Consider the following 26859-nt stretch of genomic DNA (forward strand, 5'->3'; position numbering starts at 1 on the left):
TTGTTTGTTAAGAAATAAATTTGTTGTGATATTATATTAAATTAATACACATTTAGGTAGAAAAAAATTATTATCGTGCCGTAAATAAATAAATTTTTAATTTTGATATTATTATACTAATGAGTAACTTTCGCATTTATAATATTTAACATTTAAGCATATAATACATAACAGTCGTCATTTAATGATGAGGCAAACGGGATTCATTGAACTAAGTATATTCAATTGAATAGCCGTGACGTATGCAAACTTCGAACCGTAGCAATGACGTTGTTTAAATTAATACATGTATATGGAAATGCACAACCTTTTTCATACTTATTTCGCATTAGGAAGTCGTCGCGTGCGTTAGTGGACTAGTGTCCGTGAAAAAATGTTTATAGTGACGAATATGTGGATAACTGTGGTTATAGCCCTTGTGGCGATTTATATTATTGTTGCCGTGTTGGTGTCCCGATCTAGGGCCAACAAAGGGCCCCGGCCTCCGGAATACCCGGGGGCTTTGCCTCTCATTGGACACGGCCATTTATTCGGCAGTGGAAACAGCGACGGTATGTAAAGTTATCTTTACTGGTTTAAGTCAATTATTACCGTGAAACGTCTTATAAGGATAGGAAGGGAACTTTACGAGTTCGCTAAGTCTAAAAAGATATATTTCTTCTTTATTAAATTTTCTCATACTTTGGGACTGATCAGTGCAAAATTTAAGGATTATTTTCTTATCTAGTAAAAGCACGGTTTTTTTGCCTTCTGCGTTCGGAAGGTACGAGTAAACATAATAATTATGGATGTTTCAAAAAGTTTTAAATTAAATAACTAATACCTACCTATTATTAAGTAAGTTAATTTATTTCATATAAGAAATTACATTATATGCCAAATTCCAAACCAAATAATAAAAAAGAACAAAAAAAATACAAAATCAAATCAAATAAAACTGTAAGTAATTAGTAAGTAGTATACTTAATTATGGTCCCGTTTTTGATTTTTATTTACTACTTATTAATGGTTCAATGAATTCGAGTTTTATTTTAATTTTTAGGGATGTGTAGTCCAACAAGAAACCGTTCTAGTTTCCATCCGTCTGTTCGCGGCTTAGCTTACTCACTGTTACTCTGACAGCGGTAATTTTTCATGAGTATTTGTTAACCACGCTGACAAAGTAGTGATAAAATAAAAATTAAAAAAAAACTTTTAAGGGTTTTGGCAATACGAAATAAGGGTTTTTTTTCATCTCTAACATACGGGAGCAAAATAATACTTTCTTCCCTTACTCTTGAGTGGAAAATAAAATAAAATAAAGGCATTGGATGTCAATGGAACACATAGGTACTTACGTATTCAGTTTAATAGCCATATAATGATGCCTTTGTTTTTGACCTTTTTAATGTGACTAATTAAGATTACAAAAACTGAATAATTATAACACCTATATGCCTATATTATACATGGTATAATTATTGAGGTTTTTTTAATTAGTCATTATTATAACTTTAATAATACAACTCAAATATTACTAAATTATTTACATTACTTAGTTTATTTTACACGCAGACAAACTGAAAAGTTAAAATATTCTAGAAAAAAAAAATAACAATAGATAGGTAAATAACAATGGTATAGGCTGTTTCTGAAAATGAGGCTTTAAATTTAAGGTTCGATTCTACTCTCATAGTGCTCCTATCTCAGCTACTTTTGTTTTGTAACATTTAAAAAAAAAATTGGTCATTTATTAATCTTCAAAATTAAATCGTTAAATCAGTGTATTGAATATGGCGGTGTTATCGCTGTCTCTTGGTACGGGGGATTTTAAATATTTTTTGACATTTATTTGACATCTCTAAGATAAACTTTATATTGTACTAGCCGTTACCCGCGACTCCGCCTGCGTAGAATTCAGTAATCGCTATCCCGCGGAAACTGCAATTTTCTGGGATAAAAACTACCCTATGTCCTTCCCCGGGACTCAAACCATCTGCATGCCGAATTTCATCTAAATCGGTTCAGCAGCTTAAACGTGATGAAGTAACAAACAAACAGATTTACAAACTTTCGCATTTATTATATTAGTGGGATTGCATACATTAAAAGTTACATTTAATCTGTAATGAAAAAAATGAAATCACCAGTGCTAATATTTAAAAAAAATTGCAGAACAAAAGTAGATAAGTTATGCGAGAAGAATCGGACCTTGGATTTAAAGCCCCATGTTCAAAGACACCGTGTACGAAAAATTATACCTTATTCATAATAATATTAATAATATCACTAATATTAATTAAGAATATATTTATTATTATTAATTATTCTTATCATATTTATACTGTATGGTTAATTATATATAACAGAGCCTGTCTCTATATACACACACCGGCATAATTAGCGGAACATAAAAAAAAGACTAAATATTTTTCAAAATAATTTTGTTTTCAAAACTAATGACAGCCATTCGCTATCATAAATAAAATGGCATATTTTTTAACTAAAAGGTATTTTATTTGGTGCAATTTAATTGAGAAAAATAAACATTACGGAAAAATAAACATTCCTGAATTTTCATGCTGACTAAAAAAAATTAAAAAAACAATGAAACATTTTGTATTTGATTAAAAAAAAGGATAAATCAGTATCGAGTATTTCCTCCACGTGCCTTTATTAAGGTTTCTACCCGTTTTGGCATGCTAAGAATGATGTTGTCTATCGTTTCTTGGGGTAGTGTCTGCCATTCCTCCAATACGGCATTTCGCAGTTCATCCAAAGCCACAGGTGCGGGTATTCGGGATTTCACCCCACGTTTTAGTAAGTCTCAGACATGCTCAATCGGATTCATGTCTGGTGACCTTGCTGGCCACTCCATTACTGCGATGTTCACATCATTAAGGTACTCGCGAGTTCGCAGTGCGGTATGAGGCCGAGCATTATCTTGCATCAACTCAAAGCCGTCACCGATAAAGGGGGCAAAAGGTACCACGTTTTCTTCAAGAACTTCCCTTATGTATCGATCAGCAGTCAAACTTCCTCTATCAAACACCACCAATTCCGTGCGAGCTCCCAAACATATCCCCCCCCAAACCATTATGGACCCTCCGCCGTATGCCACCGTAGTTTCAAAATTTAACTGACTGTATCGTTCCCCTTCACGTCTCCATAGTCTTTGACGCCCATCAATTTGATTTAAAAGAATTCTACACTCATCACTGCTGAATGCTGTGAGTGGCAGAGACAATCATACGGAGTTACAGGCAGGCAAAGGAAAGTGATTCTAGTTTTATATAATTATTTTAAAAAGCAAAAGAAAAAAAAAAAAAAAAACTAAGTGACCGTTAAAATTTGAAATACAACGGTTCACTAAATAACCGTTAGAAGATTACATTTGAAATTAAACGTCACTTAGCTGAGTTTGAATTTATTTTAACACCGGTAAGCATCCGTTGCATAAAAGTAGGTATTAAGCATTAACATAGGTTCTGAGTTTATAACAACGGATGAGAGAAATTAACATGTGCTAAAATATTAAGTATAAGAACTGTTTGAAATAAAAGATTCCCTGGCCAGGGGAAGCCTTCAGTTCAATTACACAAAGTTAAATTATAAAGAAAATAATTATAATAAAATACACAGAAAAACACAAGAGTTAAATATCGGAGAACTTACCAAGTCTTGGAGCTTTCGAGGGAGCTGATTAATGTGTGTTTTACAGCTGTGCTTCAGCTTTTAAGGGCGAAAATATTACAGTTAAAATTCCCCCGGTCACAGCTGAACGTCAACACCCCCCTTGGCCGGCAAAAACGGTCAAGGGTGAGTTGGTTATAGCTATGTTTAGTCATACAAACTCGTGTAGTAAATAAGTGTAATAAAATGCCTATTTTTATAAAATAAATAAGTAAATAATAAATAAATATTAAATACATATTATTACGTAAATAAGTGAGTCAAGGGAAACTACAGTGGCGACCTCTAGAGTTCGTCCGTCATTCTGCTCAGAGATCCCTTATTGAAGAAAGCGCCATCTAGCTTACACTGAGCTAACTAAGATGTCAGCGATCGCCTGTGTGCATCGTGACAATACATAAAAAAATATATGCGAAATCGCGAATGATGATTATGAGCTACAAAATCTATAAAAAAATATTAAACAATATGTAGATACCTACATTTAAACAATTAAACAATAAAAAGAAAAACTTAACACATTTAACATAAACATATACTTAACTTAGTAAGTAGTTGCATATTATTATCACTGTACTCAGGAAATGAGTACAGTGAAATTAAATTTAATTACTTGACTGATGATTATTTTGTCTGTACCATTAAGTACCTATTTGTTTATATCTTAATTGTTATTTTTCTTTTTCAGTGTATTTAATTGTAATTTGACATTTCCACATCATTCTGTGACTGTAATTTTTTATTGTTTTAATTATTGACATATTTTGTCCTGTTGTTGTGGACTCATTTTTACTTATTTATTTATTTTATATTTAATTTTATCGTCTTGACATTGTACCTAATTTTAACTTTTTGTCCATGTTTTACCCAGGATTATTATTATTATTATTATTATTAAATTTAATTCTAATTTTATTTTGGCTGAAAATGCATTTTAATTTACCACTATCATATTATTATACCTATTATTATTATTATTATTATATTTGACGATCCTTTTGTGAATTTCTTATAATTACCTGACATGTATTTATAATGTATTTTTCATTAGGTAATAAATAAATCTAATCTAATCTAATGTACTATCTATCAGGTATCTTTTATTTTTAAGTATATTATTATAACTGAAATATTAACTACCTTGGTAGGTAGTAGATCTACGAGTAATCTTAATTTATAAAACTTGTTATAAGACTATTACTCATTACCTACCTAAGTATTCTTTAACGGAATAAAATCATTTATCTACTAGCCATTCGGTAAGTACTGATTTGAATTTACTTAAATGACATAAAATGAACTAAAATAATTTCCTTGCTCACCCGCGACCTTACGATAGCTAAGCTTATGCAAAATATGCGTGTTCATGCAGTTCCTCCACCTCCACACTGTAAGAACACACACAAATCACACAAACCCATCTATCACCACCACCACACTACACTGACGCGTTTCGAACTCAACCAGAGCTCATCTTCAGAGTGACACAACCGTACACCATGCTACCAGTTGTTAGACTAACGAACCACAACCACCGTTTTAACTTGTCACTGTAACTCCCCAAGTACCCACATACGTTTTATGAAACAAAACAAAACTACCCACCCACCCACTGTTTTACAGTACTGTGTAAGGAAATGTGAGCAGACACTCCCAGGCCTGAGTAGAATTATCAGAAACTACTTTGGCTACGCACTTGGTGAGGCTACCGGCAACTGATAAACGCGCACCACGGGGAATTCTTTTTACAATTGGTATTGAAGCCTTCAACAGCCCTAGTCTATCGGCAAGAGTTTTTTTTTAATGGGTGCAGCTGTAGGAACCCAAGTGGAAGAAGAAGGCGTTGGCTGAGAGGCACTTGTAGACGGAGAGCGGACTGCAAAATTTCGTACCAACTTGATACCGCGATGAAACGCACAATGGTATCCCATTAAACTGATGCTGAGTCCGACTTTGATAGTCTGCCGCGGCGGAACTTTGCCGAAAGTACCAAAAAAATAGTCACTTCCGGTGCGAAAAAAGGGGCGTCATTTAACCCATCTGATACTGAAATAATAGTCATGGCATCAGTTAGGAATTTACTGGTAGATACAGAAAAGCGAAATATGTAAGCATTTTTTTTGCCGGAAGTGCTCGGCAGATGCTTTCAAAGGTGACCACCGGGACCCCTAAATATACCCATCTGATACCAGCATGAAACCAATTCCAGTCGGTAGGTATGAACCTTCACTTCCGGAAAACATAAGTCTGCCAAGGCTGTTTTTGCCGAAACACCTTGACAGATGAGATTATGTGAGCAACCTCTACTCCGCTCAATGTAGAAATTTCAATCCCCATAAATTCCGACAAAGCTGAATTTTGGTGGAGACCTTGGGTACACCATTAGAAATAAAGTGTCAAAAGTACCCATTGATCCCATGCGTGCAAAAAGTTATTCGGGGTCAAAGTTCAAAATTTGAGGTTATTTGTTTTTTTTTCGAAAACGGTAAGTTTTATCAAAAAGTAGCCGAGGCAAAAATTATGGATCTTAAAATTATCTACAAAAATGGTCTTTGTACTTTTTTTCCTAAGAATTACCATTCCCGAGATATCACGATTCTAAAAGTTGAAGGAGTTAGGAGTTAGGAGGAGAATTAATGCCATGTATACCTATAGGGTGACTGGATAATCGACCTATTCCTTGAAAGGGCTTATTTTAGAGCTTATTCGCAATGTTTTTGGTCAGTAAACCAGGGATCGAAATTCAGTAGTTTTAGTTATTCGATAGGTATGAACCCTTATTTCCGAAAATTTAAGTCTGCCAAGGCTTTTTCTACCGAAACACCTTGACATACGAGATTATGTGAGCAACATCCCTGGATCCCGTAGTTTGGAATTGTAGAGATTACGGACATTTTAATAACATATCTACAACTAGTGAAAAAACTCACCTGTAGATATTTTTATCACTTACTACCTAACACAGACCTTAATAATTAGTGCCTGGGCGACCGAGCTTTGCTCGGGCTTAAACTCGATAATAAGCGTATTTCCAGAGATAAGAGCAATATGAATGTATGTATGCCTGTATGAATGCAGGTTTTCTTGTTATTAAAATCGATGACTTGGTTCCTAAGAACAGATCTTCGTATGTCTTATAGTTTCAGACTTTCCCATACTGACCGATCTAAATGAGCCACCCTGTATAGTATGTAGGTAAGGTAGTCGACTATTGTTCTACTCGAGCCAGCAGGAGTAGGTACTAGTAGTAGTAATTTTCTAGGTACCTACCTACCTAGAAAATTATTTTCAAGCTTTTTGTACCTAGTAAGTTGCATTTTTTAACCCCCGCCGCAAACGATGTGTGTCTGCCTTTGGCATTTGTTTTTTAATACAAAAAGACTCCAAACACCAATCATAATTTGAATGCAGTTTTTTTCAGGTTTTCTAGCGATGATTCTTAGACATGTTTTATCAAAATCGGTTCAGCCGTTTTTGAGATATTAAACTTTGTTGTTAAATTTTTTTTTGAAGTCATTTATATTTAAAAAAAAACTTGTACGGAATTTCCCTAGTAGGTAGTAGCAATGATATTCGTTCCAATATGTACCTATTCTGTTATTAATAAAGAACTTTGAAAACAAACAAAAACCTAGTAGATTCCTATATTTTAAAAGTTAGGCTGCTTTCTTTTATGGTGCTTTCATGTCTCCTTGTTAAGTTGATAATATTATTGAAATTTTCAAATCAACAGTTTTAACTTAGATGAATGATTGGTCTCGCGCGCTCGCTCGACTAGATACCGCCGGCGTACTTGTCAAATGCGGCAACAAATAGTACGCCGAATTCGGCGTACCCGAGCCCGAGGCGAGTCAGTCGCGTTGCAAACTGTGCGTAAGGTGCATGTACGTAATTTTTTGTTAAATTTTGGTCATAAACCGAAGTAAAATGCCAGTTTTCGCAATGAAACTGTGTAAAAATAATACTACAAGAAATAAGAAGGACACTGGGATCACATACCATCAGTAAATATCGTATAATTTCGAAATTACAAAATAAAATAACATGAACCCTAAACGCCATTCTGTGTTGCCGCGTACATAAGAATCAAATTCCCCGTGGTTGAGATTTTAATAAATTTAATTTTATTGTTATCATCATTAAATGATGATAATTTTTTAAAATTATTTTATTTAAGTATCTAACGTAATTATTATATATACATAACCTAGTTCTATATTATTTAATGTTTATCTTTGTGATATATACACTGAAGGTGTATAAATTGTTACCCGACACTATTTAATTAAGGGGTGAATGTTTCTTAATTAAAAATGTTTTTCGTATTACCCTTTCAAAAAGCCCAATCAGCTGATTTACTTAGGTATTACGGGAAACGAAAAAAAATTTTTTTTTCCGTATTTATACCCATTTTATATTAAATATAATGACCCGGATAACTCACGTCTTAAATCGAGTTTAGCTCGACATGTTTCGACATGTGTATACCCATTTTCCTGAAATGTTAACTTTTTACCCGACTGCCCGAAGGAGACTCAGCCCATGAATTTTTAGTAATAATTTGTAAATATTGAATGTCCTATATATATATATATATATATATATATTTTAAATAAAGGTGAGGCCTGATCATTGATATACCTACATCATACCTACCATTTTTTAAAGAAGAAACCTACGCCTAACCTATACACAAGCATATTAATACATTCACTCTTAATTACTTCTTTCTAAGTATTTCCCAAGATACATTTTGTAACCAGTAACATACCACATAGACCACAGAATAATTTATTTTCCCAATAATTCGGGTAACAGTGGAGCAGCTGGCAACACAATTCGTCACACACACTAGCATCCTTGCAAATTGTCTTACACCGTTCTTACGCACACTACAATATTAAGTTGCCGCATTCACGAACCTTTTGTTTTTAAGTAGCGCGGTATCTAGTCGAGCGAGCGCGCGAGACGAATAATTCATCTAAGAGTTTTAAATTGAGCGAAAAAATAAACTCACCTCCACTTTACGCCTATGGGAGGTTTTTATTTTACCACTTTGTCGGTATGATGCTACATTATGTCTGTGCAAATTAAGCTTTATAAATTCAAAAGCTTTCTAGCACTAATAGTCTCTCAGATAAGCACAACAAACAGACAAACATGGCGAAACTACTTATAAGGTTTACAATACTAAAAATAAAATAAAGTTACAAATTAAAGGGAGTCGTCATACAAGAAACGTTTTTCATTCAGTGGTTTTTGATTGCTAGGCTGCCAAGATGACGGCCGTCAGTTGCTACGGGCAACGCCCGTGACCCTATGTTGTTTAATGTTTAACTACACTTATTTTTTTGCGATTTTATTAGTGCTATTTTATAAAACCTTCGATACTTATAATAATTGTCTCTAAGACCGTGGTTTATTATTTTGTGCAGCATTAAGACTAAATAACAATTTATGATCCACAAACCTCCGACACACACTACACGCACTTCACAAAAGCCAACTTCAATAAAGCACTCACAGCCGCTGTATTTAATGTTTTATACACTAAAAAATGTCCGTTATAATTCATACTAAGTAACACTATTTATATACAAGGTCAAAATTTAAAATCAGGTTAAGATTTATTCACTAATTCATAATAAGTACGCGCCGTTCGACCGAATTACCGCGTTCAGCAACTTTTTTTTCGGCGCATGGCAAGAGTCTAAAGCGCTAGTCAGCCTCCGACAGGGCGACAGCCAAAGAGGATGAGAATTTAAAATTTACCTTTATTCAAAATACTTGCACCTAGTGCTTACATTTTGGTGATATGTTTTTATTAACTTGTAATGTAATTAATTAAATAATTTAAATAAAATATTAAATATTTCAACTTAAATTTTAAGTGTATATCTTCAACCGATTGAGCTGAAATTTTGCATGCATGTATAAATCCGATGACAATGCAATATTATTATGACGTAGAGCTGATCTGGTGATGAAGTTAGATGTTGGCCATACTCTGTAATAAAACGACACGACCGCGTCGATTTTGGTCTCATTTGATTCGTCTTGACGACTACCTACTTTGGTAACCAGGGGCAAAAAGTACCGCCAACAAAAAAGCTTCTATTAGATTTTTTTTACAAAAAAATATTACTGACCTATTTGTTTTTAAAACATTGTACGGAGGTGCGGAACCCTTCATGCGCGAGTCGCTCGCACTCGCACTTGACCGATTTTTTTCCCCACTGCCACAGTTGAATGACCCATGCAATTAATGTTGCTGGGTATTGTTAACCCCTAATTTTTGTTTTCAGCTTTTTGGCTCCTGTTACAAGACTGCTACAGATTCGCTAATTCTAACAGTGGTGTTGCCGGCTTGAGAATAGTCCAGACACAATATTACAGTAAGTAAAACTAATGTTATTGTTTAAGTGATGATGAAAACAATCAAAAATAACCTTAAATATACATAATTCAACCTGTTTTACGAAATTAACAACATTTTCTTAAATATGTAGTAATTAAATTAAAATTATTCAAATTGGGCAATAATCCACTTAACTGTCTTTGGAGTTGGCGTACTAAAATTCATATCCATCTGACTACAGGATTACAAGATTCGTTATAAAAAACGGGCCACACGCAGTACAGGATTCAGTACTAAAAAGCGGAGAATATTTTGCAGGCCGCTGCCAGCCTTTATTTAAAATACATTATTATACAATACATGAGTATGTTCTGTATATTTACACAAACACTGACCTCACTGAACTACAAGAATAGTAACCTGTTTATTTTAGATTTTTTAGAGTAATTAATCATTATCATTTTAACTTAGTGCATTTATTTATTTCATTCACACAAATTACATTAAATTATTATAAATGACAAAAAGTTTTAAGAGTTTTTAAAACAACTATGTACTTACTTATGTATGAAAACTCTTTATTGTACAAAATAAGTAAACAAACACAATTGACAAGCAATGAGATATAGGTACTTTAAGGGATCTCTTCTCTACCAGTCAACCTTTGAGTGGATGAGAGGGGCATTCAGTCAGGGACAGACAAAAAGTGAGTTTAAAAACCTTAAATTAAAATTTTTAAAAACCCCCGACACAAATTAACGCCGGTAAAAAAGACAGGCAAAAAGTAAAAACCGGCCAAGAGCGTGTCGGACACCCCAAGATAGGGTTCCGTAGCCATTACGAACTCAAAAACGGTATATCCGATCATGTTGAAACAAATTTTCGTTGAAAGTATTTATTAAGCGTTACCTTTCAATATTGTTTGCATATTTTTTTGACAAACGGTTTACAAGATAGAGGGGGGGAGGGGGTCACAATTTCTGTTACGTGTATGGAGTGCCCCCCTATAAATACTTATTTTTGTAAATTAACTACAAAAGTAAATAGCGGCTTTGACAAGACATCTGTACTCTAAATTACATTGATATACATCCTGTGGTTTTCGAGTAAAATGCCTGTGACATACGGACGGACGGATAGACAGCTAGACAGACAGACAGACAGACAGAAACTATAAGGGTTCCGTTTTTGCCATTTTGGCTCCGGAACCCTAAAAATAATTATGCACTACCTAGCTGTTGCCCGCGACTTCATCTGCGAAGAATCGTTTATCCCTATCCCGCGGGGACTATGCTGATTTCCCGCAAAATTAGCCCAAGTTAATTTGGGACGTAAAATTTGAAAAAAAAAACCGCCTAAAAAAAACGCCGACAAAAAACGCCGCCAAAAAGACAACTAAAAAGTAAAAAATAATTATGCACTATCTAACTGTTGCCCGCGACTTCATCTGCGAAGAATTCGTTATCCCTATCCCGCGGGGACTATGCTGATTTCCCGCAAAATTAGCCCAAGTTAATTTAGTATAAGTACCTAGTTATATTTTAGTTGTCTTTTTGGCGGCGTTTTTTTGTCACCCCATCACACCGACACACAACACAAACAACATAACTAGGTACTTCTTTTAAAAGTTTTTATTTAATTTCCATAGTTCATCTTTAAGATTGTATGCATGTTGTGGTAAATTTGTAAACCATTTTCGACCACTTCATGGTATCCGATTGAGCTATAATTTAGCATGCTAATGCAAGGTAAATGCCGTGCTAACACAATAATCCTAGTGAAAATGTAGTGGTCGGGCAGGATCATCTCCGCAGGAATTCTTCAATGGTTAATGGCATCAGCTTTAAATTTGGCACGTAAATATGGTTTGAATTACAATTCAAGAACAGTGAACTCTTGTTCACTACAGTGTTTAGTAACAAGAAGAACATTAACTGTTAGCAAAAAAACTTTTTAACATTTTGAAGCAGCATTCTTAAATTCCTTCACATATTACGTTTTGCATTATTTCATGTATTATCATCATTTACTCGATCTTGATCATTATCAAGATGCTCCGAAAAGATGGAAAGTTGTCGAACTGTTCCTGACTTATAAATTACTAGCTTTTTTCCGTGGCTTCACCCGCGTGGAATTCAGTTATCGCGCGCTGTTTCCTCGGGAACTGTGCATTTTTCCAGGATAAAAAATAGCCTATGTCATTTTCGGGCCCATAAACTACCTCTACGCCAAAAATTGTATTGTATTGTAATACTCTATATTGTACATAAAAACACATGAAAATAACAGAACAGGATAATAAGATGTACAAAGGCGAACTTATCCCATAAAGGGATCTCGTCCAATTAACCATTGAACGATTGACAGGATATCAGACACAAATACAAGAGTAGACACTACGAGTACAATGAAAAGATAAAAAGAACCGAAATTTTAATAAGTGCTTGTTATAGCCTAAATTGAATAAAGATACTTTGACTTTGGCTTTGACTTTTAACCACGAAGTCACGTCACGTCGATCCGTCGCTCCATCTGTCAGTGAAAGACGGACAAACATACAAACACACACACTTTCGCATTTATAATATTAGTATGGATAATCAGGAGTGTAACAGTTATATAAAACATGTCTCACGAGAGTGTGTTATATTTAATTATGCATTTATATTTGTAAAACAGTGGTTACCGACCCGGATGACTGCGTTACGTTAGCTAACACCGCTTTGGACAAAGATGTCGTCTATGACTTTATGAAGCCCTTTTTAGGCGAGGGACTGCTGACAGCAACAGGTAAATTCATCCGTCAGTAATTTAAAAACTCATAAAGCAGAATTGGGATGCACCAAAAAAATTACCTTTAGTTTTTATTTTATTTTTGGAAAGAATAGGATATTTGAAGGTAACATTTTCATCGATTTTGAATTTGGATGAGTGTTTAATTTTTTATATTTTTATACGAAATACGCTGGATGACGTCACAGTGAGACAGCCACGTTCCATTGCCTAGAAAAATTCAGGTCGTACATAACTCTGTGGCATTACAATGTGACAATAATACAAGCACGGCTTAGGGTCCTAAATGAACCATGACAAATAGTTTTATTTATTCCTCTTCTTGTAGCTTCGATTATTCCTATGTTTGTTTAATGGCGTGATAGTAAATAGATATTTTTTATTAAAATCTGATATTTATATTCTTTTATATTTACTTGTAACGTAGTAATTTAATAATTTAATTTGTAAAACTACATTGGAAATACTTGTATACATTTCGAACTTTACGATAAATGAAAACTGTTTAAAGCAGGGTGCACATCATGTGATTAAAGTTCTGTCTTTGTCACTCTTTGCTATTATAAGCAGGACAGCAACATTTCAAACTGTCAATTTGCTTTAGTGTAGACCTGCTTTATAATTGCCTTTGTGACGGGACACTGCAGGGGTCAAATGAAGGTCATTACTTAAATTTTGTTTATTTAATTCAGTTTATCATATTTTTGGAATCTGATTTCTGAAAACGCTTCACAAAGCCTATTTCTTCAAACGGTTTTCGATTTATTATACGTTGTCAAAAATTGTACATGGTTGTATACGCGCAATGGACATTAATATTAACTATAGAAGTTAAATCCATTTGTTAAAAAAATTAAGTCGCAGTTACGTGTAATATACCTAATATTGAACGAAAACATTAGGAATCGCATTTGCTATAGTATACGTCACCTATCTCGACAAAAAGCTCAACTTACTTACTTACTTAACTATATTTGAAATCCAATATCATTTATACAGAATGATACATTCCTAAAATACTAAATTTCAACAAAAAGATACGCAAAGTTGGTTAGTAACATAAACAAAAAGCTCCCCGTATCTTATTAGAGATTGCACAGGTTACATCTAACAAACATGTGTTATGAAAGGCCATAGTCGGGTTTCCATAGTAAGTCTGCCCTTACAACGAATGGGCTCGGGAATACATCCGAAAAACAATGCATTGAAAAAATATTAAAAAAATCATAAGTCAAGAACTGTCACAAGTTGGATGTTCATACTCAGTATAAATATTCTTCATTATAAGAGGTACTCACAAAAAAAAACCGGGCCCATTCTATGTAAGGGCCGACTTACTATAGAAACCCGACTATGGTCTTTTACATTATTCAGTAACGATTAAAGTAACGTAACAAATGTGACGTTAAACTGATATTGACCATGACTTTTACATATTCCAGTACCTATCTGGAAAATACATCGAAAGCTGCTGACACCAGCTTTTAGCCAGGGTGTCCTGGACGGCTTCATTGGGGTGTTCAACTCCCAATCCAAGAAGCTGGTCAGCTCCTTAAATCAGGAAGATGGCAAGAAACCCTTTGATTTTTGGACGTATATAGGACCTAACGCTCTAGAGACTATTTGCTGTAAGTATTTGAAGTTTGAAGCAAGACTGTTACATCATCATCATCATCATGTCAGCCGAAAGACGTCCACTGCTGGATATAGGCCTCTCCCAAGGCTCTCCATTCAGACCGGTTTTGTGCTTTCCGCATCCACCGCGATCCCGCGATCTTAACCAAGTCATCGCTCCATTTTGTTGGAGGCCTACTGACAGCTCGTCTCCCAGACATGATGAATTAGAAATGATGATATCCGCAGTAGAACTAAGGTTACCGAAATAGCCCGAAGAATTGCGAAACTAAAGTGGCAGTGGGCGGGGCACATTGCTCGCAGGACTGATGGCCGATGGGGTCGGAAGGTTCTCGAAGACCGTTACATTTCGATTTAATTAGAATCTACCTAGCTCCTTCAATGAGTCTTTTTTTACATTGGGTGGCCAATGCGCGTGCTAACGCGCTCTGTAAATTTTTATATACGATATTATGAATAAAATATATAAAATTCGATCCGATAATCACTGAACCGCAAACATATCTTAGTTTTTTTCTAGAAATCCTAAATAATTTCTTTGCTGACTAAATTCGAACCGACGGAGCCTTCAGTGGGTGTCAGACCTGACCGGTTGATATAAGATAATATCAGCTGAACTTTATTTCTGGAAGACCCTCCAGAAGTCATGAAAGTATCATAGAAAGTCATGAACTTGACGAAGAATAAAACATCAGTGTTGTGACAAACATTGTAATTACTTGAAAGTTGATTCAACACTAATAAGTAAAGACCGGCAAAGTCAGCAGTTCCAATGGTGCTGCGGGTGTCAATGAGTGGCAGTGATCAGTTACCAAATTTAAAAACCTATTATCGATCAAAAAGATACATAAAAAGACTTAAATTTAAAATTTAAAAAAACCCCTAAAAAAACGCCGACTAAAAAGACAACTAAAATGTAAAAAATAATTATGCTCTAACTTACCTAGCTGTTACCCGCGACTTCATCTAGGAAGAATTCGTTTATCCCTATCCCGCGGGGTCTATGCTGATTTCCCGCAAAATTAGCCTAAGTTAATTTAGTATAAGTACATAGTAATATTTTTTTATCTAAGCGTCGTCGGTGTCGGGGACCGCTAAGGTTAAAAGGAAACTAAAGTACAATTATGTTGAATTTTTTAAAGTATGAAGTCGCGGGCAATAGCTAGGTAAGGTAGTGCTTAATTATTTTTTACTTTTCAGTTGTCTTTTTGGCGGTGTTTTTTTTTCGGCGTTTTTTTTTCAGACGTTTTATTGTGTGTCCACCATTGCATTGTATGAAGAAACAAATACTGATCAAAACGAATCAAACATGACATATCTGCTATTATTTTTTTATATCTGCTATGATTATAATATAATATATAATATAAAATAAAATAATATAATATAATATGAAATAAAATAATATAATATAATGTAATACGGGGGTTCGTGATGGTGGGGCGCAGCGGTGAAATGAGACACGAAGTAAGATCTTCAGACGTATATTTCGACAGATACGACGACAGGTACAATAACGGATACTGAGGCACTTAAGGCTAGGTACGACGTGGAATAGAAACCAGAGGGGCCACTGAATCCAACTTGACTTTCCGCACCGGCGGTTAAGCGGTAAGGAAAATTACGAAAGCCAATTCAGGATGTACGTTGTACGCCACGGCACTCTCCTACCTAACGCGAGTAACAAAGATGTCACAATCCAAGGGAGGATGATTGATGTACGCTTCGATTACTCTCTAACGATGCTGATGGAAACATTTAAAGACTTATTGATTTACTAAATATGGATCGGACTTACGTTTCAATCTACGGCAAAATGGATTGACTACTATCTATGTATGAAAACTAATAAATTATCATGGATTGGATGGTCAGCTGTAATATAAATGATTGACGTACAAATATACAATATTTACAACAACACGTGTTTTGGTCTTGCAAAAATGGGGTTGCCAACGCCCTCTGGTTGAATCAATAGTGAAGCTACAACTCTGGAATGGATGACAATGGATGGTGGATGGATGGAGACGGATGGGCGAAAAAAATATGGACACGGATGTATGGACGAAAAAAGATGGATGGATGGACGGATGGATGGATGGATGGATAGACGGACGATGGCGGTGGACGGCGGAAGATGGACGGACGGATGATGGACGGACTTTGGATGGACGGACGGATGGATGGATGGATGGATGGACGGACGGACGACGGATGGATGCGGATGGATGGATGGGGACGACGGATAGATGGACGGACGACGGATGGATGGACGTTATTGGAATGGATGGATGGACGATGACGGACGGATGGATGACGGACGAGGACGGATGGATGGACGGATGGATGGACGGACGGATGGATGGACGGATGGATGGACAGAAGGATGGCGGACGGACGGATGGGCGGAGGACGAATGATGGACGGATGGATGGACGGACGGACGGACTTTGAATGGATGGATGGACGGATGGATGATGGATGGAAGGATATGACGGACTACGGATGGACATACGGATGGATGGACGGACGGATGGATGGACGGACGGACGGATGGTGGACGGACGGAGGATGACGACGGACGGATGGATGGACGGACGGATGGACGGATAAATGGACTACGGACGACGGACGACGACGGACGGACGGACGATGGATGAATGGATGAATATTTCCTCACATGTTTGAGAAAAGCACTGTACAAGCCTCGGCCAAACAGGGATTGCTGACTCGTTTTATCCCGGCCTCGTCTACGACTCCCGTTTACCCCGAACTCGTCATCAATCCCTTACTTCATGGCCTCTGCAGTAATGTACTAATAATGTAATACGGGGGTTCGTGATGGTGGGGCGCAGCGGTGAAATGAGACACGAAGTAAGATCTTCAGACGTATATTTCGACAGATACGACGACAGGTACAATAACGGATACTGAGGCACTTAAGGCTAGGTACGACGTGGAATAGCCACCAACGAGTGGGGCCACGTGAATCCAAAGATGTCACGTGACTTGCTCCGCCGGCGTTCCTAAGCGAGTACGGAAGGTCCAAGCGCAATCCAATTCAGGATGTACGTTGTACGCCACGGCACTCTCCTACCTAACGCGAGTAACAAAGGTCCAGTCACAATCCAAGGGAGGAAGTTTGATGTACGCTTCGATTACTCTCTTAACGATGCTCCACTGGTCAAAACATTTTAAAGACCTTATTGATTTAAGTTATTAACATCGATACTTAGTTTCAACCTACAACTAGCGCCATCTATCGGCAGTTTGACAGTAACATTCTTTGTAAGCAAAACTAATAAATTATCATGGAATGCTATGAACATCAGCCTGTAGCTATGTTAAATGATTAATCTCAATACATTTACATTATACAAATTCGTTTTTGTGTCTTATTTGCCAACTGGAATCAATAGTTAAAACTAACTACTTCTTATGTGTTTTGACCATTAAAAGTCTTGTAAAAAGTTGCATATGGCAATCTGGGGGTTGCTGCTAATAAACCCCATCTGTTGAATCAGAAATATTATTTAACGAAAGTGAAGCTACTAAAGTAATCAAATAATCTACTAAATCTAAATAACGTCGTAAATCAATATATACTTTTGTTAGTTTCAGCAATGACAATTCGTTAAAATCTCGTTAAACGAACTTAGCGGCTTTTTAAATAAATAGTTAAGACCTTAAGTATAATAAAGCACTAGCATAATTGTATTATTTAATACCAATCTGTAAAACTCTTTATGTCAGAACTACTGTCATGAAAAAAAAAGAATACCGCTGAGTATCTAAAGTAAGGAGGCAGAACTAACTACTTCTTATGACAATAATACCTTATGTTTTGGGCTTTGACCAGTTAAAAGTAACTTGTATAAAGTCTGAAGTAATATGGCACGCATCAAATGTTATGGCTATCGCTGCCAGATAACATTTGTTATACAATTTGTATTCTGCTTTAAGCGTCCACTAGCGCCATCTAGTGCGCCGTGGTGGACATAATCCAGAAATGTTTACTTAACGAAATTCTTCGTGTTACAATAATATAATATAATATAATATATAATATATATAAATATATAATAATATATAATATATAAATGATTATAATGTTTGGAAATAATTTCGATCCGCATTGGCTAACGTATACTTCAAATAGCGAATCTACAGTAAAATGTATTTGTGTTAAATCCTTGAGATATAAGTGGTTAAATAACGTCGTAAATCTATTTAAGAAATATATACTTTTGTTGAGTTTCTTGCCGGGTTCTTTTCAGTAAAAGTTTTTATAGCTTACCTATATTAAATAAACAAATTATGACTTTGACTTGAGTATAATAAACGCACGTACGCAGGATCAATTGAATTTTGAATTGAATTTATCGAATTCATGTTTTTTTTTATATGTGTATGTAGTATTGTATTGTAAAACTCTTTATTGTACATAAAAACACATGAAAATAACAGAACATCTTAATTGATAATGTGCTGAAACCTTTTGTTTTCTAAGTGACGGCTATGGGAGGTGCCACAACCGATGATCGCCTAACCAGCAAATACATGCGTGCAACTGAAAATTTATACAACATTATAGTTAGTAGATTCCAGAGGTTTTGGTTGCACAACAACTTTGTTTTCAATTTGACTTCCCTGGGGAGGAGGCAGAAAAAGTACATCAAGATGGCCAATGGCGTTACTTCCGCGGTGAGTATATGTTTGGATTAATAAGTGGGATTTTCTAACACAAATATCCATAACTTACTAGGAATACGGTATTTGACTATTTTGAATATGTTTTATAAATTAATGCTACACAATGCCTGTTATCGGATAGAGAAACAATTTTCAAGCTACCTTTACAAATAACAAAGTTATAAAGGTTTGAAATTCAAGATTAGACAGAGAAAGACATACTGGCATGTGACGTCACATGCCGGTACCGCCATACTTGCTGCATGGAGAAAAGCGCTTGAGAAAGTGGCAGGTATATAGATTTTTCAAAAAATCACTTTAAATCAAATTCTCAACCGATTTCAGTTTTCTCTTCGCTAAACACTCTCTGTACATCTATATTTTTATTATAATTTTAAGATATGTGAAATTCAGGAGTGGTCAAATACCGTATTCTTAATTGATTATGTATTGTCATCTTTTAAAGAAATATATAGTTTCATTTAATTATATCCCATTCATTATACTTTATCTGACTAATTTTAATTTCATTTCAGTTATTTTGATTTCATTAATTTATACGAGTATTTCATTTCATTCATTTTCATTGTATTTAATTTTAATTTCAATTCATACGTTGTCATAGTTGTAGCAGTGTAGCTCATTTATACATGGTAACAATTATGGGCACTGAAGGGGAACTGCCTTATATCATTCAGTTAGCTCATTTTACTTTAATTGAGCTAACATTTATTTTTAAAAAGAAGCAAAATAGCATTCCGGAATTTCCTTCCACTCTGTATGGTACTATTGCTTACCTTGTAATTTTCGTCTCTATGCGCTAATTTTTTATTTTACTTACTATCTCGAGTACAATTAAAGACGACTAGAGGATTAGTGTCGCTGCTTAAGGGCCTGTTGTTTGATAAGTAGTTAAACAAAGTAATAGTTAAACTGTATGGGAAACATAACAATAGTTAACGCATTTCAAAGGAAATTTGACTATTAGTATCTTTAACTACTGATCAAACAACAGGCCCTAAGTGACTAAATAAGAAACAAACAAGCTGAGTTTATGTGGTGCATAGGAAAAATTCGTGCCAGTACTCCTGTCCAGTGGTGGCGTAGCGGTATAGCACGCAGCACGGAATGCTGAGGATCTGGGTTCGATTCCCAGCGCTGGTCTCTTTTTTGGTTTTTCTGTGTATCTATGTTTCAGTTTGTATTTTTTGACGGGATGACCGTAAAAGTAACAAAATTAAATTTGGAGTTGAAATAAAAAATACCAAAAACTCCAAAAACCAATCTAAACAATTAAAGAGTAATTGTTTTGCATTGCAAATTAGCGGCATTGTTAAGATGCTTCATGCATATTTGTTCATAATATGCATGAAGCATTATAAACAATTTCAAAGTTTCAATTAAAATATGTAAAAGTTCTCGTTAACAAATTTTGCATTAATGAATTATTTATTACTATTAATAATTACATATGATGATGATTACGTATGATAATTACATATGATGATAATTACATATGATGGTATTTTAACTATGAGTAAAAATCACGATGGTTAAATATTAATTAAAGTTTTATTAATTACAGGTACTTGAAAGAAGGAAAAATGAATTAGTAAATGGTACACCTAATTCTGAAGAAAACTCAGGTAAGCGGATTGGTAGGTCATTGCAAATCGCTGCTTTCCTACATACCAGCATCGTGCACCGGCAATATGCCGATGTACAGTAATAATAGTAGATTGTAAAATAAAATTAAAAACGATTATCTATAATTCAGTAAAACTTACATTGAAACCTAATAAATACGACAATTAACCTATTTACTTCATAACTAACTAAACTCTATGCCAAATAATTAAAAAGCATTTAACATTTTTTTTTTCAAGTGTAATTGCGCAGTAGCAACTACGTTGGTTTTTAGGGTTCCGTACTGTCACGATGCACACAGGCGATCGCTGACATCTTAGTTAGCTCAGTGTAAGCTAGATGGCGCTTTCCTCAATTAGGGATCTCTGAGCAGAATGACGGACGAATTCTAGAGGTCGCCACCGTAGTTTTTCCTTGACTCATTTATTTACGTAATAATATGTATTTAATATTCACTTATTTATTTTATAAAAGTAGGCATTTTATTACACTCATTTACTACACGAGTTTGTACGACTAAATATATCTATAACCAACACACCCATGACCGTTTTTGTCGGCCAAGGGGGGTGTCGTCGATCAGCTGTGACCGGGGGAATTCTAACTGTAATATTCTCGCCCTTAAAAGCTGAAGCACAGCTGTAAAACAGACATTCAACAGCTCACACTACACTAAACAGCTCCCTCGAAAGCTCCATACGCCCAGACTTGGGCACCTTCGTACGGCTTACAAGCTTTCTCCGCTCTGCACGGCTACAACTTTCAAAGCTCCGTTCGGCTACAACTCTCACGGCTCAGGCGGCTCCTTAACGCCCTAACCTGACACTAAGCCCTGACGGCCCTAACTTCCGGAGTACTGCACATCCTTCCTGGCTCGTCCAAGACCCTGATCGCTCCTGCGTGGAACACTTGTCCAGGCTGCTCGTCCTGCCCGCCCTAAGGCCCCTTTTGACCTCGGCACCGACGACCACTCAGCTGGACCAGGCCCCCCCTGCTGTGGCCAGCCTCTTCGCTCCGGGTTCTTCTCTCCGACTCCAGGGAAGTGTAGGCCAGTGAGACCGAATAATCAGAACCACCTCTCAATAAAATCGCTTGAACTTACTACCGGAGATTCTCATAATACTTTTACTTTTAATTTTGTCAAACTAGGCCTGTTATTTTTTGTGTTCAATTTTTAATTAAAAAATTGTTAAAACGTCTTATTGTTTTACTCAAAGAGTAACCTATTAGGCCTCCCTTAAGGTCAAACCTCCCCTCAAGAGGTCTGCCCTTGACAGTACCCAAGGGTGCCAACGGGACCCTATTACTGAGACTCCGCTGTTTGTCTGTCTGTTTGTCTGTCCGTCCGTCCATATGTCCGTCACAGGGCTCTATCTCTTGAGCCGAATACCCAGACACTTGAAATTTTTACAGATTATATATTAAATATTGTGGACCGAATTTTTTATTTATTTTTTTGCACTTTAGGCGCCCATAATGTTTGTTGTCCTTATAAATAAGCTAGAAACGTCGATTTCGCTTTACCAATTGGCGGTAGACTGAATGAGTTCGGTTTATTTAGATCTCAAAAATGTATCCACTGTTGGTTGGCGTATTATTTAGTCAAGTAAGATACTTTTAATAGAAATACCTGTGTTTTTGTTTTTAAGGAGTCTAGTATGTAGCATGTTGTTTTTAAATAACCATTTTAACAGTAATATGCATTATTCATATTTGCAAAGTATACTTTTGGCGGTGACTTAAAACATTTCAACTGCACACGATTGAACTGTTTAAGCCGGTGTTGCCATACAATTTAATATTTGTTTTATTTTATTTTTATTTTTTATTTTAAGTTAGTTTTTAGATAAGGTCCTCACTGAAAATCAGCGCCACGGCTTGCCGTCACTGTCCGTGCTTAGCGTCATGTATGTCTTTATTTGTTCTATGTTTGTTTTTATGGCGTTAAAAAAATGTATTTTCTTTCTTTCTTTCTGAATTGATAACCTATTTTGAAATCGGTTAAAAAATAAAATAAAGTTCGAAATTAAATGGAGGTCGTCGTGCAAGAAACGTGTTTTTTTGAGCGGTTTCTGGTTGCTAGGCATTGTTAGGCTGCCAACAGTGACACTTTAGCGCCATCAGCCACCGACAACCAAAGAGGATTTTCTTCTTATTTAAGAGTTACACTCTTGTCGGTGTAACCGGTCAATGGCTCTCTACTTCACTCTATTCAAAGCTGCCTCCTTAACCTCCTATGGCATGACGGCTATCTTCTCCATTGTTTGCTTTGTAAAGTCAGTCCTGGGCCGCCCTCTTTTTCGCTTCTCTTCCACCTTTACTTCTAAGATACCGTTTTATGAACTCATCATGTCGTATAAGATGATTTTTCCTCTCCGATTCTCCATTTTTTCCATTAATGTTCTCTTCTTATTTCCTTATCATTATTGTTCTTCCAAAGAGGATGAGAATTCATAATTGTTCTTTAATCAAAATACTTGCACAAGTGTTTACATTTCGGTGATTTTTTTTACAAGATTTTTATTAACTTGCAATGTACAAAAGTACAGATTCTGCAAACATTTGACGGCCAGATTTTTTGCCGCTCAATATATTTATGTTTGTGCGGATGAAATCTTTCAACTCAAATTTGAAGTGGATATTGATACCGACTGAGCTGAAATTTTGCAATTTTAAAATTGAAATTTTAAATCCGTTGACAATGCGATATTATTATGACCTGGAGCTGATCTGATGATGAGGCTAGAACGTGGCCATAGGAATTCTTGTAATAAAAGGGCACGAGTATGGGCTCGTTTAATTTGTCTTGACGAGTGCTTTAGTAACCAGAAGCAAAAAGTACAGTCAGCAAAAGAGCTTGTTTTAAACTTTTTAACAAAAACCTATTACTGAACTGTTTTTAAAACATTTTACGGAGGTACGGAACCCTATATGTACGAGTCCGACTCGCACTTGACCTTTTTTTTATGTACGTGCTGCAGATTATATTTGTATTGTTGACAGGGAAAAAATTAAAAGCGTTCATAGACTTAATAATAGAATATTCCGGTGAGAGAGGTTTATTGTCGGACCAGGAGATAAGAGAAGAGGTGAGCACTATCATCATAGCTGGTCACGACACTTCAGCTAGCACTATAGTCTACACTTTGGTACTACTGGGGTCGCATCCGGAAATACAAGAACGTGTATTTAAAGAGTGAGTAGAATCTTAAACGTGGTCTTTGCCGTAATCTAGGACGTGAGGGGATAAGAAAGGTAAAACTACTTTTGCTATTTTCAGAATCGATGAGGTGTTGGGTGACAGGGACGTGGAGAAACAAGACTTGCCGAAGTTGGTGTTTGTAGAAGCGGTGCTGAAAGAGGCCTTGCGACTATACCCTATTGCTCCATTCATCGTAAGACGTTTAACGGAGAGCCTCAAACTAAGTACGCAAGTTTATCAGCATACAGTCCCTTAAAATACTCTTATGACAATCAAACAATGTCTAGAAGTCAAAATGACATAACCATGTACAGTCAGAGTAGGCGAGTTTTACAGGTGAATGCGCTAGTAAAAACCTACAACTACAATCTAAAGTTGACTGGGACAGAATGTTTAATGGTTTAACGTTTGCTATTTGTACATTTTTTTACTTTATTTTGTGTATTATTAGCATCGTTCTATTTCGTTCTATTTTCATAATCGTCGTCAGCCGAAAGACGTTCTTTGCTTGACACAGGCCTCTCCCAGAAAACAAAGACCCGTCTACATTCCCCCCATCCAACAGAATCCTGAGAGCTTCACCTTGTTAACACTATCGGTCTACCTTGTCGAGGGCCTACCTCTGTCTTGACAAAACAATGTAACCCAGCCATGTCTGAGCTTGTGATAATGATCTTTGGGTGCATTTTGTCCAAAGGTACTTTCCATGGTCTGATGATAGCAGTAAGGCAGTTACCACTATAGCATGATTTTTTAAACTATATTCTAGAGTGATATTGAGCTGTGTGATTAAAGATTGTACTTTCACAGAGCATTACACCCTGCCTGCTGGATCGAGTGCATTCCTCGCAATTCACGCCCTGCATCGACATAAGATGTGGGGCGACGACGCGGAACACTTCCTCCCAGACCGATGGCTGGACAAAAACAGGATCCCTGAACACCAGGCCGCTTTCGCCGCCTTCAGTCTTGGCAGACGGATGTGCATAGGTAGGTAATAATATAAACGAACAAAGATTCGTAATAATACCATGATATGAAACCTATGTGTGAGTTATCATTTTCTTTATTTCATTTTCATAATAAGTTTTTTTTATAAGTTAAATTCATCAAACACTCATATCGGCGCAGACGGTACGCGGGACATCGTCCTGACGTACCTATTCTCGGTTATAGCAAATTGTTAAGTTCTCTCATTGGGGTTGGAGGTGAAACTATTAAAGCGCTACTACGTGTGCGTTACAATATTATGTTAAAGAACCTATATTACTTGTATGTGGATCGAGTGGAGGCGTTGATAAGTGTGGACCACCGTTACTCTCAAATCCATCATCTTTACTTTTTTTTGCAGGCAAGAATTATGCTCTTATGAATATGAAGACGACTCTAGCGCACCTTATCAGGAGCTTCAGGTTTAAATCCAACATCTCCGAATTGAAGCTGAAGATAGACCTCATGCTGAAGCCCCATGCCGGACATTACATAGCAGTAGAAAGGCGGATGTAGAAGCGATATTATTATTATGTTAAAAACACTATTTCTCTAGTGCCCTAACAGAGTAGAAGTAATAATTTAAATAAGTATATAATTAGTCTCTTATCTACATATGTTACTAACACAAACAAATTTCGTCCTATTGATAAGCTTGTTTGTACATTATTTTGTTAGAGTTCCATACTCAAAGGGTTCCAACGGGATTTTATTAGGTACTAAGCTTCGTCTGTCCGTCCGACTGTCATTCACAGAGCTGTATCTTTTGAAGCGTAATAGAACTTGAAATTGTTACAGTGACTACCACAGAGTACTTTATACATATTACTTTATGACAAAGAATAGAAATAGAGTAAAATATTCATTTTTTTTCGCTACGTTGGTACGGAGTACGGAACCTTTCATGTGCGACTCCGACTTGCACTTGGTCGGTTTTTATTGAACCATGTTCAAATACAGTTTGTATGTTTGAATTGCATAAATTTTCGACTTATATGATGCTGGGAATTAGCTTTTGATCTTGGGTCAAAACACGTGGAAGAATGTTTTTTTTTCGATTGAATGATATTTATTTTAATTGCTCTCAATATTTAACCAAAGTATAATAAGTAATAGACATCTGGGGGTACGGTAGTGCCCTCGCCAAGTCGAGCATTACATATTATTATGCAAGAACATGCTTATTCTAAATTAATTTAAAGATCTAAAATACAATTATTACAACCAATCTAACTGTTTTTTATTTACCTAATTATTTCCACCCTACTGCTTTCGTTAAAGAAATGAATGGAGGAATTTAGATTAACTAAATGATTTTAGCCTTAATTGAAATAATAATTCCTTGGAAAGTAATTATAGAAAGTAAATAATGGCTTTGCTCGGAAACTATCAGTGCTAGAAGCTGTAATTTTGAACGGATATAATGAGACACTAAGCCAACAACGTTGTATTAAAAATAAAAAATAAAATAGGGTACTTCCCCCCAACCGACGTAAAGTGGGAGTGATTTAAAAAAATATACTCGTATAATGTATTTTTTTTAATATTATTAGGGTACAGTCAAGTGTAAAAATATGAACTTATTTAAAGTTTCAAAAATAAGTACCACGGACTTATTTCGACGCGATAAGGCCGTAGTAACATATTTTTGATTGGTTCGAATAGATACTTATTTTTGCACTTGACTGTACCTCCCATATACGTAAAGTGGAGGTGTTTTGTTTTTTTCCTCTAACCACAGTTAGTATGAGGCATCATTGGATAGGTCAAAATTAAGAACTACTAAACAAAATGAAGACGAATAAATCGGTTGATATGATTGGGGGGTTGTAAAGATGATTTTTCAATTCAGTGATCTCTGTGCGAAATA

The 26859-nt window shown here is 35.8% G+C and overlaps 1 protein-coding gene and 1 pseudogene across 1 annotated transcript; both read left to right on the top strand.

Annotated features, from left to right (window-relative positions):
* The window catches only part of LOC141442553 (uncharacterized), a 64816-nt pseudogene that overhangs the window by 37364 nt on the left and 593 nt on the right, over positions 1–26859 (top strand).
* Positions 321–26217, top strand: LOC141442339 (cytochrome P450 4C1-like). Its single transcript, XM_074107301.1, has 10 exons — positions 321–551; positions 9978–10067; positions 12710–12820; positions 14266–14451; positions 18969–19162; positions 20736–20796; positions 23801–23993; positions 24078–24223; positions 24810–24989; positions 25351–26217. Exons 1-10 carry the CDS (start codon positions 374–376, stop codon positions 25503–25505), a joined length of 1494 nt encoding a protein of 497 aa, XP_073963402.1. The 5' UTR covers positions 321–373; the 3' UTR covers positions 25506–26217.

The sequence above is a fragment of the Choristoneura fumiferana genome, chromosome 25 (assembly GCF_025370935.1).
Source record: "Choristoneura fumiferana chromosome 25, NRCan_CFum_1, whole genome shotgun sequence".
NCBI classification, from domain to species: Eukaryota; Metazoa; Arthropoda; class Insecta; order Lepidoptera; family Tortricidae; genus Choristoneura; species Choristoneura fumiferana.

Coding starts and splice junctions, on each gene's coding strand:
- LOC141442339 (XM_074107301.1), top strand. CDS start 374: ATGTTTATAGTGACGAATATGTGGATAACTGTGGTTATAGCCCTTGTG. Junction 12,821..14,265: donor GGGACTGCTGACAGCAACAG/GTAAATTCATCC, acceptor TACATATTCCAG/TACCTATCTGGAAAATACAT. Junction 24,990..25,350: donor TGGCAGACGGATGTGCATAG/GTAGGTAATAAT, acceptor TTTTTTTTGCAG/GCAAGAATTATGCTCTTATG.